The sequence below is a fragment of the Carcharhinus amblyrhynchos genome, chromosome 5 (genome assembly GCF_965287045.1).
Source record: "Carcharhinus amblyrhynchos chromosome 5, sCarAmb.v2.hapA, whole genome shotgun sequence".
NCBI lineage: Eukaryota > Metazoa > Chordata > Chondrichthyes > Carcharhiniformes > Carcharhinidae > Carcharhinus > Carcharhinus amblyrhynchos.
The window spans coordinates 60,371,487-60,385,867 of record NC_137328.1 but is presented as its reverse complement, the minus strand read 5'-3'; the positions used below and the strand labels follow the sequence as shown (position 1 = coordinate 60,385,867).

Here is a 14,381-nt window from a genome sequence, read left to right as displayed (position 1 = left end):
TACAGTAAGTGAGGTTTTGCAAACCCAGGCAAGTCACGGGGGTTACAGATAGTGCGACATGAACCCAAGATCCCTGTTGAGACCGTCCTCATGTGTGCGGAACTTGGCTATCAGACTCTGTTCAGTGACTCTGCGCTGTCATGTGTCGTGAAGGCCGCCTTGGAGAATGCTTACCCGAAGGTCAGAGGCTGAATGCCCGTGACCACTGAAGTGTTCGCCAACAGGAAGGGAACAGTCTTGCCTGGTGACTGTTGAGCGATGTTCATTCATCCGTTGTCGTAGCGTCTGCATGGTCTCCCCAATGTACCATGCTTCGGGACATCCTTTCTTGCAACGTATCAGGTAGACCATGTTGGCCGAGTTGCAAGAGTATTTACCATGTACCTGGTGGACGGTATTCTCACGTGTGATGATGGTATCCGTGTCGATGATCCGGCATGTCTTGCAGAGGTTGCTGTGGCAGGGTTGTGTGGTATTGTGGTCACTGTTCTCCTGAAGGCTGGGTAGTTTGCTGCGAACAATGGTCTGTTTGAGGTTGTGTGGTTGTCTGAAAGCAAGAAGTGGGGGTGTGGGGATAGCCCTGGCGAGATGTTCGTCTTCATCAATGATATGTTGAAAACTCCGGAGAAGATGTCGTAGCTTCTCCGCTCCGGGGAAGTACTGGACGACGAAGGGTACTCTGTCCACTGTGTCCTGTGTTTGCCTTCTGAGGAGATCGGTGCGGTTTTTCGCTGTGGCGCATCGGAACTGCCGATCTATGAGTCGAGCACCATATCCTGTTCTTATGAGGGCATCTTTCAGGGTCTGGAGGTGTCTGTCACGCAATAGAACTCTGTGTGAGAACCTCTCCGGCTACGTCGAGGGCATCCTGAAACCCATTGTACAAAGAACCCCCAGCTTTTGTCGCGACACTACGGACTTTCTACTGAAACTCAGCACACACGGAGCAGTTGAACCAGGGACACTCCTCGTCACAATGGATGTCTCAGCGCTCTACACCAACATCCCCCACAACGATGGCATTGCTGCGACTGCCTCAGTACTCAATGCTGACAACTGCCAGTTTCCAGATGCAATTTTACAACTCATCCGCTTTATCCTGGACCACAATGTCTTCACCTTCAACAACCAGTTTTTCATCCAGACACATGGAACAGCCATGGGGACCAAATTTGCACCTCAATATGCCAACATCTTCATGCACAGGTTCGAACAAGACTTCTTCACTGCACAGAATCTTCAACCGATGCTGTACACTAGATACATCGATGACATTTTCTTCCTTTGGCCTCATGGTGAACAATCACTGAAACAACTATATGATGATATCAACAAATTCCACCCCACCATCAGACTCACCATGGACTATTCCCCAGAATCAGTTGCATTCTTGGACACACGCATCTCCATTAAGGACGGTCACCTCAGCACCTCACTGTACCACAAGCCCACAGACAATCTCACAATGCTCCACTTCTCCAGTTTCCACCCTAAACATGTTAAAGAAGCCATTCCCTATGGACAAGCCCTCCATATACACAGGATTTGCTCAGATGAGGAGGATCGTGACAGACACCTCCAGACCCTGAAAGATGCCCTCATAAGAACAGGATATGGTGCTCGACTCATAGATCGGCAGTTCCGATGCGCCACAGCGAAAAACCGCACCGATCTCCTCAGAAGGCAAACACAGGACACAGTGGACAGAGTACCCTTCGTCGTCCAGTACTTCCCCGGAGCGGAGAAGCTACGACATCTTCTCCGGAGTTTTCAACATATCATTGATGAAGACGAACATCTCGCCAGGGCTATCCCCACACCCCCACTTCTTGCTTTCAGACAACCACACAACCTCAAACAGACCATTGTTCGCAGCAAACTACCCAGCCTTCAGGAGAACAGTGACCACAATACCACACAACCCTGCCACAGCAACCTCTGCAAGACATGCCGGATCATCGACACGGATACCATCATCACACGTGAGAATACCGTCCACCAGGTACATGGTAAATACTCTTGCAACTCGGCCAACATGGTCTACCTGATACGTTGCAAGAAAGGATGTCCCGAAGCATGGTACATTGGGGAGACCATGCAGACGCTACGACAACAGATGAATGAACATCGCTCAACAGTCACCAGGCAAGTCTGTTCCCTTCCTGTTGGCGAACACTTCAGTGGTCACGGGCATTCAGCCTCTGACCTTCGGGTAAGCATTCTCCAAGGCGGCCTTCACAACACACGACAGCGCAGAGTCGCTGAACAGAGACTGATAGCCAAGTTCCGCACACATGAGGACGGTCTCAACAGGGATCTTGGGTTCATGTCGCACTATCTGTAACCCCCGTGACTTGCCTGGGTTTGCAAAACCTCACTTACTGTACTGTCTGGAGACAATACACATCTCTTTAAACTGTGATCAGTGCTCTTTCCACTCACATTATCAGCCACTTCAGGTCTTGAACAGCAGGTTAGGTGTAAGGATTCGCATTCTAATCAGTAATCTCTAAACTGTCTGTGCTTTATATGCTCTGTCTGAGGCCAGAACTCTCCATTCACCTGACGAAGGGGCTAACCCGAAAGCTTGCGAGTATATTATCAAATAAATAGGTTGGACTAAAACCTGGTGTTGTCAGACTTTTTACTGTGTTTACGCCAGTCCAACGCCGGCATACCCACATCATATCCCTTTTCTCACATACCTTTTTTTCCACCGGAATATATTTTTACTGAGTACTGAGAAAAATCTCCTTAAAAATCCTCCACTGTCCCACCAACTAGTCTGTGCTCCCAATCTACATTAGCCAACTCCACCCTCATCCTATCGTACTGCCCTTTGTTCAAGCAGAGGATATTGGTTTGGGACCCTACTTTCTCACCCTCCATCTGTATTAGAAATTCAACCATATTGTGATCACTCATTCCAAGAGGATCCCGCACAAGACAACCATTAATTTTACCAGTCTCATTACACAGGAGCAGATCCAAGATAGCTCGCTCCCTCATAGATTCTGCAACATACTGTTCGAGGAAACTATCCCGACAGCATTCTAAGAACTCTTCCTCAAGTCCACCGGGTCCGACTTGAGTCGACCAATTAATATGTAGGTTAAAATCCCCCATACGCATCTGTTATTTGCTTGTTTATAGCCCGCCCCACCTCAAAGTTATTATTTGGGGCCTAAAGACCATGCCCACCAGTGAATTTTTCCCGTTACTATTCCTTATCTCCACCCACATCAATTCCACATTTTGTTCCTTAGAGCCTATATCATCTCTCACTACCACTCTGACATTATCCTTAATTAACAGAGCTACCCCACCTTCTTTTTCTTTCTGTCTATCCTTCCAAAATATCTGATACCCCTGAATATTCAGTTCCCTGTCACGGTCACCCTGCAACCACGTTTCTGTAATGGCCACTAGATCATACCCATTTGTACTGATTTGTGCCATCAAATCATTCTTTTTGTTTCAAAAGTTATGTGCATTCAGAACACAGGTTTTTTTTCCCCCAGTGAGTTTAAGGTTTAATTTTCAGTTCTGAGCTGCAGTTGGGTTTTAGAAGGGACAGCAAGCTAAAAAGAAGTGTTTTCCCTCTCTCCCTGGTGTTTTGAAAATTCTCTACGGTAGCTGAGAACAAGAAGTTATTTTCCTGAAGGGTGAAAACCTGCTGTTGTTGGGGGTTGGACTACAGTCTAGTGTTTTGGGAAGCTGTCTTGTCTTGTTCTGAGCCGCAAGAGCATTTGACTGCAGAATTCAACTAACGGCCTTGATCCCAGTATCACGTGAGCATTTGCCTGTACTATGTTAAACCTGTGAAAAAGGGCTATGTCTATGGGAGGTTTTGGACTTGATTGGACAGCTTTTATATATGTATTCATTAAAGGGTTATACATTATCATGATTTGTGGTTAATTGATAAAAGTTCTTGCTAATTTTATTATATATGTTAACTATATTCTTAAATAAACTTTGTTTGATAAAAGCCCCTTAGTGGGTCACTTGAATCATACCTAAAGTGAAACATCTCATGCTTACCCTAGCCAAATTCAAAATGCAAAACTTAGGATTCAGGCGGGCTTCATAAAACACTTGAGTTTCTAACCTGAACCATAAAGAATACTTGACCTATAATTAAAGAAGCTTTTGGACTAGTATTAGAATTTTTGTTCTTTTAACATGGGTGTTAATTGCAAGGGCATCAGTTATTTAGCACTTACAGCACAGAAAAAGACCATTTTTGGGCGAACTAGTCAATTTCTTTTATTTATTAGTGTCACAAGTAGACTTACATTAACACTGCAATGAAGTTACCATGAAAATCCCCTAATTGTTACACTCCGGCATCTGTTCGGTTACACTGAGGGAGAATTTAGCATGACCAATGTACCTAACCAGCACGACTTTCAGACTGTGGGAGGAAACTGGAGCACCCAGAGGGAACCCATGCAGACATGGGGGGAATGTGCTGACTCCACACAGAGTGTGACCCAAACCAGGAATCAAACACAGGTACCTAGTGCTGTGAGGCAGCAGTGCTAACCACTCTACTGCCCTTTGTGCTCAACATGGACCATCCCAACCATCTTACCTAATCAATATACTTTCTACAGTAACCCTACTTGCGTTGAGATTATGGTGTTGGGCTGCCTTCTTGAACCATATTCTATGTAGTGAAGCTGAAGCCAAATGCATTTAGATAGTAAGCTGCAGAACATTGGCTCTGCAGCAATTGAGGCCTACTGTTCATTACAGCTTCCTAGGCAACCTCAAATGGCAGTGAAGCGTCAACTAGTATGGGGTTGAAGTCAAATGTAGGGCAGAGTAGGTCAGGGTGCCAAGTTTCCTTTCTAAAAAAGGACATTAGTAAACCAGTTGTGTTTTACAGCTTTAATCACTTTCACTCATGCCAGTCTTTAAACACCAGACCTATTTTAAACAATAAAAAAAACTAAATTCTCAAACTGTCAGGATGAGATTTGAACTCTAATTTCTCAATCCAAGCCTCTGAATCAATGCATTATTTTACCCAACTTGCAATGGGAATAAATTTAAAAATTCTACATAGTGACATCAATGGAAAATAAAATTAAGTGAGGTGCAGAGGTCAACATTTTATCACCCATTTTACACAATCAGGAAAGATCAATTACACTCCCATTGTTTTTCCTTTTAATTATAGGGTTAATTTTAAAGTCGTTCAATGCCTGCTGATTTTGCATCCCATTAGGAAATATATTATAGATGACAGAAGTAACTTGGCCCATTTCTGGGATAGACTCCCACAGTCCTATCACTGAGAATTCAAGCCAGTTACTCTGATTAATTTCTGTAAATCTACTTCACATTTTCAATGACTCAACAAACTAATGAACGGCGGCGGCGGCAGCAGCGATTGGAGGGGGGGGGGGGGGGGGGTGTCAGAAAATAATGTAGCTGGTGTAATTTGCAGAGTTGTTTAAAATAATTAAATATAATTAGAATTCAAATTAAAGTTGCAGATTTATGCTAAACTATATCCAAGTACGAAATGAATTTCAATCCCTCAACTGTGCCAAATTTTTTCTTTTACATTAAAACAGCTTTAACACATCAAAAAACTAACCTCAATGTTATAAGAACTGAAAAAACAATGAACTCTCAATACATAAACACTTTCTCCCATTTTGCCAAAGCATACTTAGCCATGCACGACACTGCATCTGAAGATACAGATTTATTTCCTGCAAATAGCTGTTACAACTTTTCTCCCAATTCAGGAATCCAAGATAAACTGAGACATAAAAAATACATTGATCTAACAATCATAAAATATATTTTAGCTTTCTCCTTTCTCCTGACAAATAGAGATTCATGTCAGCAACACCCAGCTCTACAACCCTGTCACTGCATTCCCCGACTGCCTATTTCCCCACCTGTTAAGTGGTTTGTGATATCCAATTTCAGCCAATGCTTAACTTTCCCTACTAACTTTTAACAGTAAAGCTATTGACACCAGGTCAATTGCAAACATTATTCCTTCTGCACTATCACCATCCCCTTCCATGGTAATCATAACAAGCTGGACAAAAGATTGCAATGTTGGCATTCCATTTTGACCCCAAATTTCTGATCTTCTATCAAAGGCCATAAACACTTTCATTACATTGCCTGCCTCTATTACAATTCAACAGCCATTGAAACCTTTTCAAACATCTACCACTTTTGAACTTAATTATTCTGATGATTTCCTGGGCAGCATCCCATCTGTTACCATTTTAGCAACTACATTTTATCAAAAATAATCCACATGCTTTCCCACATGAAGTCGCCCATTATTCTGTACTTTGTGACATAATGCTCTGATCAATTTAAAATTTTTCTGCGCATCTTAGATCTGATGTGGGTATGCCGGCGTTGGACTGGCGTAAACACAGTAAAAAGTCTGACAACACCAGGTTTTAGTCCAACCTATTTATTTGATAATATTCTCACTAGCTTTCGAGGGGACAGCCTCTTCGTCAGAACTCTCCATTCACCTGACGAAGAGGCTGTCCCCTCGAAAGCTAGTGAGAATATTATCAAATAAATAGGTTGGACTAAAACCTGGTGTTGTCAGACTTTTTACTACATCTTAGATCTTCCATGGCCTTATCCTTACCAATGGCTATATTACCCTTCAGAGCTGCAACACCTCCCTCTTCCAAACTGTCTATTCCCCTGCCTCATATCTGTTATGCATTATATTCCACAACCCAGAACTTCCTTCATTGGTAGCCATGCCTTAAATAACAGGTCCCAATCTCAAACTCCGTTCATCTCACCGCTTGGCTCTTTCCCTTTAAGATTCTAATTAAAACCCTCTTCAAATCATTTTAGTCACACTTCCTAATCTCTCTCCCTTGTCTTGGCATCCCTTTTCCTCATGTCTGTGAAATGTTTTAAGATGTTTTTCCCAAGGTATTCACACTACATAAATGCTGATCTTTACACTGGTACTCCATTTACCATCATGACACAAAGCATGCATCTGAAGTCTCTTGCAGTTAGCTGGTTGGTGATTACAGGTCATACCCATGTATGCGAATATGAGAACTATTAGTTTAACTCCTGTTACAAGGTAAATGGCAGAGTTCAAAAATAAAACGGAGTTGAGGAGGAACTTCTTCACTCAAAGGGTGGTGAATCTCTGGAATTCTCTGCCCGTTGAAGTGGTGGAGGCTGCCTCGCTAAATATTTTTAAGAAGCGGGTTGATGGGTTCTTGATAAGAGAGGGGATTAAGGGTTATGGGGAGAGGGCGGGAAAGTGGAACTGAGCCACAACAGATCAGCCATGATCTTATTGAATGGCGGGGCAGGCTCGAAGGGCTAGATGGCCTACTCCTGCTCCTATTTCTTATGTTCTTATGTTCTTAAAACCCTAAGCTCACATCTGTATTTTCCCAATAGGGACACCACACTTACATAATGAATTAGTTTTTTATTCTAATGTAAAGCATTCTCATTCATGAAATTAAATTTATAGAAACTACAAACTGAACATGCAACATAAACTATTATTCAAAATACATAACTCAAAGTCTGTACATGTTAATGAAGGCTCAAGATCACCAACAGCCACTGTGTATATACAATTTTAATTGTGCAATCTGTGGAAGCATTTTTTGAATAGGTGAGCAGACTTTTTTTTTTATACACATCATTGATTCACGATTATGTAGAACTTGTCAGACACTTTTAATTTGCCTAAAATTACTTTCTTTGTGGCTATCCTTATGTTAAAAACGATTTCCACAGAATTTCATCCACTCATACATATTTTATTAAGGACATTATGCAATTGCAATGTATAATTTATTAAATAAAATGAGATTATGCTCCTATGAAGAACATGGAGACCTATCATAATGTTAAAAGGTGCTACATAAACCTTAAGTGACATGGACAGACTTTCTGAGTTGTGTATTTTGAATAATAGTTTGCATTGTATGTTCAATTCATTGTGGATTCTATAAATTTAACTTCACAAATGAGAACGTTTTATATCAAAATGAAAAGCTACCTCATTCTATAGACGTGGTGTCAGTATTGAGATAACAGGTGATATTATCAATATAAACATCAAAATACCCCATCGAACACCATTTGAACCTAAACGGATTTGTGCTGGAGTCAGTTAAAAGCAGAGCTTGATCCATTCTTAAGTGACTGCCAACTTTCTTAATTACATACATAAAACCAAAAACTAATGTAAACAAAATAGTAAGTTAAAATTCTTTGCAGAAATAAAAATATTTATGACAAGAGATTACTCAATTATCTCATGTGATACAATAAGGTAAAAAAAAATGCAGATCACCAGTAGCCAGGGACACACAAAACCCACATCACTCAAGAAGAAACTGGATCACTCAGGATATGACTATAGTTCAAAAATTGAAAACATTTTGAATAATTTAAACATAAACAGATAAGAAGCATATATCCTTCTTACAACTGATGTTAGTTGTTGAAACTATGTGCTCTGACCAAGTGGAATTTATCCAGCCTGCAATGTTGTTTTGCACACTAAGCACTAACCTTTGAAATTAATTACCTGCATTTTGCATTCAATTGTGTCCAATAGACATTCAACTTATCATATCTGAATGACTCTGCTACACACTGGATAAAGTTATTGAGCTATCCAGATGCTCTCAGTTTACAGATTGATGACTAAAAAAAGTGGATCTAAGTCAATAAAGACAGTATCTCAATCAGAATATTATTTTCTCTTTTTGAGAATTAAGAAAAAATATAACAGATGTCACCAAGACTATAAATCCAATATTTGGAAAACACAACTAAGAAAAACAGGCTGAAAAATTATTTTTGTTGTACGTTTCTTTCCAAAAATACAATGTGAGTGGGGGAACATTTCCTCTGGATACTCAGCTTCTGCAAAATTATATGAATCTTGCTGCACCTGACAAAAAGCTTTGAATATGGCAATACATACTTAAAATATTCTTCCTCAACTGAACTTGCAGACCACATGACTGACTTTCCCTACAACATAAACTATTATTCAAAATACGTAACTCAAAAAGTCTGTTCATGACAACATTGTTTAGTTTGCATTTGACTAAAAATGCAAGCTAAACACAATTGTCTTGGCACCTCGTCGTTTTTTCTTCCCCAAGTACTGAATGTCCTTCTTAAGAGATCTCATCACACGCTTCACACAAAGAGTGGACATGCAATCAATTATCATACTCTGGTTTATACTGTCAAAAAACAAACAGCAATGTGGGACAGAGACAAATGTTAACCTGCACCCAAGCCATTATTTCCACTCACCTTCTTTACTTCTATTTAATGCATCTTCCAAAGAGTGCCAACTGAGATTGCATGAAACTACTATAATATGGAAATTGGGTAATACTAAATTAAATGACAATGCTTTCCTTTCTAATTTTTATGTCAATTGAGGGCATTTACTCCACCTCAGGATGCAATCCTATCAGATATCCAAATCTGATGCTCTGAATGACCTTATTTCATGGACAGGGAAGTCCGCTGGTTATAACACCATGCAACATGGCTCAAGCCTGACACATACATTTTCAGCAGGGCTTGTTGAATATAGTTAAAGCCGAGGTAGATCGATTTTTGGTCTTTCATAGAATCAAGGCATAAGGGGAGTGGGCAGGATAGTGCAGCTGAAGCTGGAAGATCAGGGTCACCAACTCAAATATAATCCAGGAGGTCTCACCTCACAACCTCAAACCTCTAGAGGTTCTCCTCCAACCTTGGTCATCTGATGCATTCTCATGATGCACTGCTTCCTCATGCTCTTTAAAAAGCAAACAGATTGTGATCCAATTGGGTGATTTTTGACTCTCAAATATCTTTCTCCAATTACTACTCCCAAACATTTCCAATTTATTTTTAAATGACTAAGTGTTCTCCCAGAATGCTCAGTAGTGTCTGAGAGATTAATCTTAAAATTCTGGAGATTTAAGGACAATCCAGGAAGACTGACCACCTTATCCCAAACCCAAAAACATGGGGATAACTGTAGCATATCCCCGCTCACACTTAGCAAGTTTAGAATCATCCTAGTGAATTTAGAATCATCCTAGGCTGTCTAATCTAGTAAAATGTCTCACAACACCAGGTTAAAGTCCAACAGGTTTATTTGTCGGAAATGCCACTAGCTTTTGGAGTTGGCTGTTCCTTCGTCTTTGTCACCCACCTGACGAAGGAACAGCCAATTCCGAAATCTAGTGGCATTTGCGACAAATAAACTTGTTGGATTTTAACCTGGTGGTGTAAGACTTCTTACTGTGTTCACCTCAGTCCAACGCCGGCATCTCCACATCCTGTCTAATCAAAGCAACTGACCCACCTGCAGATTTTCTGATTGTAATGTAAACCCACCAAGGGCCTTTTAAAAAAAATTTTGATCAAAATGCTAGTTTCAAACCTCAGCTAAATAATTGAGGAGTGGAAAATTGCAAAAAAAAGTATGAAACCAGAGGTCCTAATTCAATAAGGCAAATCTACTTCTTCCAATTTGAGCAGGTTTCATTGCATCTAATCACCAGAGGAAGTAAGCAAATAAATGCAAGCTGCTCTGCCAAGAGATGGAACACTTACTTCACCCCACAAGGGCTAAATTAAAAAAAAGGCAGAATTAAATTAGAAAAGCCCCCTTAGCTAAAAAGAAAGATTTAGAAGGGTGAAGAGGAGTATAGAGCACATTGAGACATTGAGTAAACAAAATGGTAACAAAATTTGAAACCAAAAAGATAAAAAAAAGCAAAACACACGGACTATTTCAAGAGACTGACTGCAACGAAAAACGAAAGCAACTTTAAAAGTTAGATAACGAAATCAAGGAAACCATTATGTCGCTACTAAACACATCGCCACACCCAGCCTGTTTGTCCAGTGAGTGAAGCTCTGTAATAAATACAAGTTGAAAGAGACTCGTCTGATTGTCAGCAATGTTGACAAGAACTTAAAACAACGTGGGGGACGAAAGCCAAAGTTACAGAGGTTGGTTCAAGAGTGTAGACAAATACCTGTCCTGGTTAGAACATAAAGAATGCTGAGTAGTAAACTGACTCGTATGTTATTCTGAAATAACTACAAACTTATTTCATGAAAATAAAATGTTAATAACCATTAGCTGATGGATAAATAGCGACTTTATTGAGACCCAAGGCTTTGACTTTTTTTTAAAGTGCCTACACAAGCCGGACCAGCACATCCAGCTTCTCTCGCATTCTACTTCCACCTGAGGATTAAATTACAGGAGGCGAGAAACAGGCCGCCAACTTTCACAAACTTCAGTTCCAGAGACTGTCCGGCAAACCACTCTGCAGAACAACTGCCGCCACATAAAGTGCCACTTGCTTATTTAAAAAAAAAACTTTTTAAAGCAAACTGCACCTTTAATTCGGATTATTTATTGTGGTATTTTAGTTTGCTTTCTGTACGTTAAGGGAGGAGGAGGGGAGAACCAAAGGAGGAAAGTAAAAAGGGATTCAGGCCTGTAAAAAAAACCGACTGGAAAACACTAACTGCCGACGCACCGGAAGATCAATAACTTTCACCCCCAAAAAAGTGCTCGAGTAACGAGAGGCCACTGACAAGAGAACTGAAGTTTGTGTATCTAACCCGAAAACTTTCGCTTTGAGTCGTGGGACTGAGTTGCAATGTATGGTTTCAGTGGTTTCTGCAGCTTAAGCCCATTGATACAATGTGAATAACTCAGCAAATCTCTCCCTGCAATTGGAATACTTCAGTCACTCACCCAGGAGGAGCAGTTTGAGTTCCCTTCGGGCGTCTCTCTTGTCTCTCCGCAGTTGTCTCTCGATTTCGGCGTTTATTCGCTGAGACTCTTTATCTTCTTCGGACAGGCAGCACCCCGCCATGATGGAGCCCAGACCGATGTCTCTCAGAAAACAACACAACTCGGTTTAAATAAAAAAAAACAAATGAGGAGCAAAAAGATTATACCTCAGGCGACCCAGAGGGAGCTGGACTCACTAGTCTTCCCTCAACAGCCTCACTGCCGCCTCACCACGGCCACGGCATGGAAGGCTGCGAGCAATGTGAAGTCAGTCAACAATGACAACAACTTCTGTTTATCTTTTGTCCGCGCGGAAGCAAGGGAGGGATTCTTCAACCAAAAAAAAGTTTACTTCAGGTTAAGATGCTGTTGGTATCATACGTTTGGAAACTGCTGCTAGCAGAGCTGTCTGAACTCCTGGGTGGGCGGGAATAGCCCAAAGGGGAGGAGAAGAGGAAAAAGAAAACGTAGCCAAACACAAGAGAACAGTGAGCCGGCTGACATGCCTCAGTCCATCAGATGGATTTTTTTAATTTTTTTTACAAAAAAGGCGGTACGACATGAAGACGAGGGCGAGGCTAGTCCAAAAGAGTTCAGTGCGGCCGAAAAATGGCGTTGCTGCAAATTTGCAGCCTCTGCCAAATAATTCTTCAAAATATATTTTGGGAAAATATTTGGTTCCTTTGTTTTATAGTGTCGTGATGTAATGTGCTCACATTTCAAGACACGCCTTAAGTCAAGTCATGGATGGTACTGGTCATCAAGTGACATAAATTGCAAAATATACACACATTTGGATCGTTCAGTTCTGAATGATATCCAACAACTATTCATATTGTCCACTTAGGGAGTGGTCTACTTAAAATGTAAACTCTGTTTCTCTCCATATTTGGTACCTAACCTGTTGAGTATTTTCAATATTTTCCGTGTTTATTATTTATATGTAAACCATAAAGCATGTTTAAACTGAAAAAAATCCCAAAGCGATTCTCGGAAGCATTATAGAACGAAGTGTGACACCGCGACGAAATGGGACAGTCGGTGAGGTGATTTGTCAAAGCGTTTTAGGTAGCATCTCAAAGGAGAAAAAGGCGAGGTACAGTGTCAGTAAGGCGGGAATTCCAGAGTTGGGGTACAGTGTCAGTAAGGAGGGAATTCCAGAGTTGAGACCTCAACTGAAGGACTGACTACCAGTGATGGAATGATTAAAATCGAGGGTGTACAGGAGGCCTGAATCGGATGAATGAAGATACCTTGGAGGGTTAAGGAGCTGAAAGAGATCAGAAAGATAACGAGGGGAGGAATTTTAAAACCAAGATGTTGATTGACCGGGAGACAATGCAGGTCGGTGAGCACAGTTAATATTCTGTTACTCGGGTTGAGAGAAGTTGATAGGTCTGCAATTTGCAATCGAACGTGATTAGGAAAATATGTAAACTATTGTACAATTAATATTTTATGAATATAAATAATAACCTCAATGGCATCTTGAACTTCTGTCATTTAGAGACTTTACACAATGTTAATTATAAAAAACTGAACGGCGCATCTCACTAGTTCTTAGAGTGGTTGATTAAATATATTCTATAATTAAATACAATCAAGAGTACATTCTAAAATCTTGGTTTGTTCTGTACAATGTTCCTTACGTCATTTCTTCCCAAAAAAAACTTAATCCATAAATCTTGTAAAAGTGCATTACAAAACCTTTCAAAGTGAAAATTGCAGATTGCGCGATAAAATTCGACTTGCCTACAAAAGTGTATCTACGTGACACTTGATTTTTACAGTATCTATTCCATGTCAGGCAGACACTCCGAGGGTTTTGGCACATTTTTCAGCCCTTCTTTATTTCATCAAACTGGTGAAATATTGTCTGTAGTTTTTAATCAGACCTCTCTGTCAGATTTAAGGCTCTGTGTACTCCATATCTCATCTTCATAGTATACACGTTAAAACGGATTACTTTTGCCAGTCTCCTTCCCTACAAACAAAATCCTTTCTAACGCTTTGATTTTGAGCCTGCCTGTTAAAATTGGATGCACGTCTTTTGTTGATAGGGCATCATTGGATATTCATCAACTTGCAAAGGGTTCACCAACTCAGCCTCCGATTAGTTCAATTGTTTTTTTGATTGTATGCGATCGACATGTCGAACATTTGAATTCGAGTCGCCTTCTAAAATAACTGGTGTAGACACTTGCTGGTTCAAAGTCTCGAATGCTGGCACTGGCTAACTCACAGTGCTTGCATTTCAGATGCACAAGCGCCTGTGATCCCTTCCTGACAAACAACATCTGTTAAACAATGTTGGAAGGCTCATTCGAAACAGGTCCCATTCATTTTTGCCTCCGGGTAATTGTGCATTGTTTCTTTTTCTCTCTCCATATCACTGCGTCAGCTATCAAAATTGATATGATTGCCGCTTTTAATGCAGTCAGTGCTACAGTGTAAGTTAGCTCCTTCAATCGCTTTACAAAACTTGCCAAACTTCAGAATCCAATGGGGGAACAAAACTGCCAAGTTTCGACTATGTAACTGTGCTGTTGATTGT

General features: G+C 40.8%; 1 protein-coding gene across 1 annotated transcript in view; it reads right to left on the bottom strand.

Moving 5' to 3' along the window:
* LOC145343064 (guanine nucleotide-binding protein subunit alpha-14) overlaps positions 1–12,217 on the bottom strand; it is a 168,968-nt gene extending 156,751 nt beyond the window's left edge. The window contains exon 1 of the mRNA XM_080188881.1: positions 11,789–12,217. Coding sequence (XP_080045007.1) covers positions 11,789–11,909 — 121 coding nt within the window. The 5' untranslated portion in view covers positions 11,910–12,217. The remainder of the gene's footprint in view (positions 1–11,788) is intronic.
* Between the last annotated feature and the right edge of the window lie 2,164 nt (positions 12,218–14,381).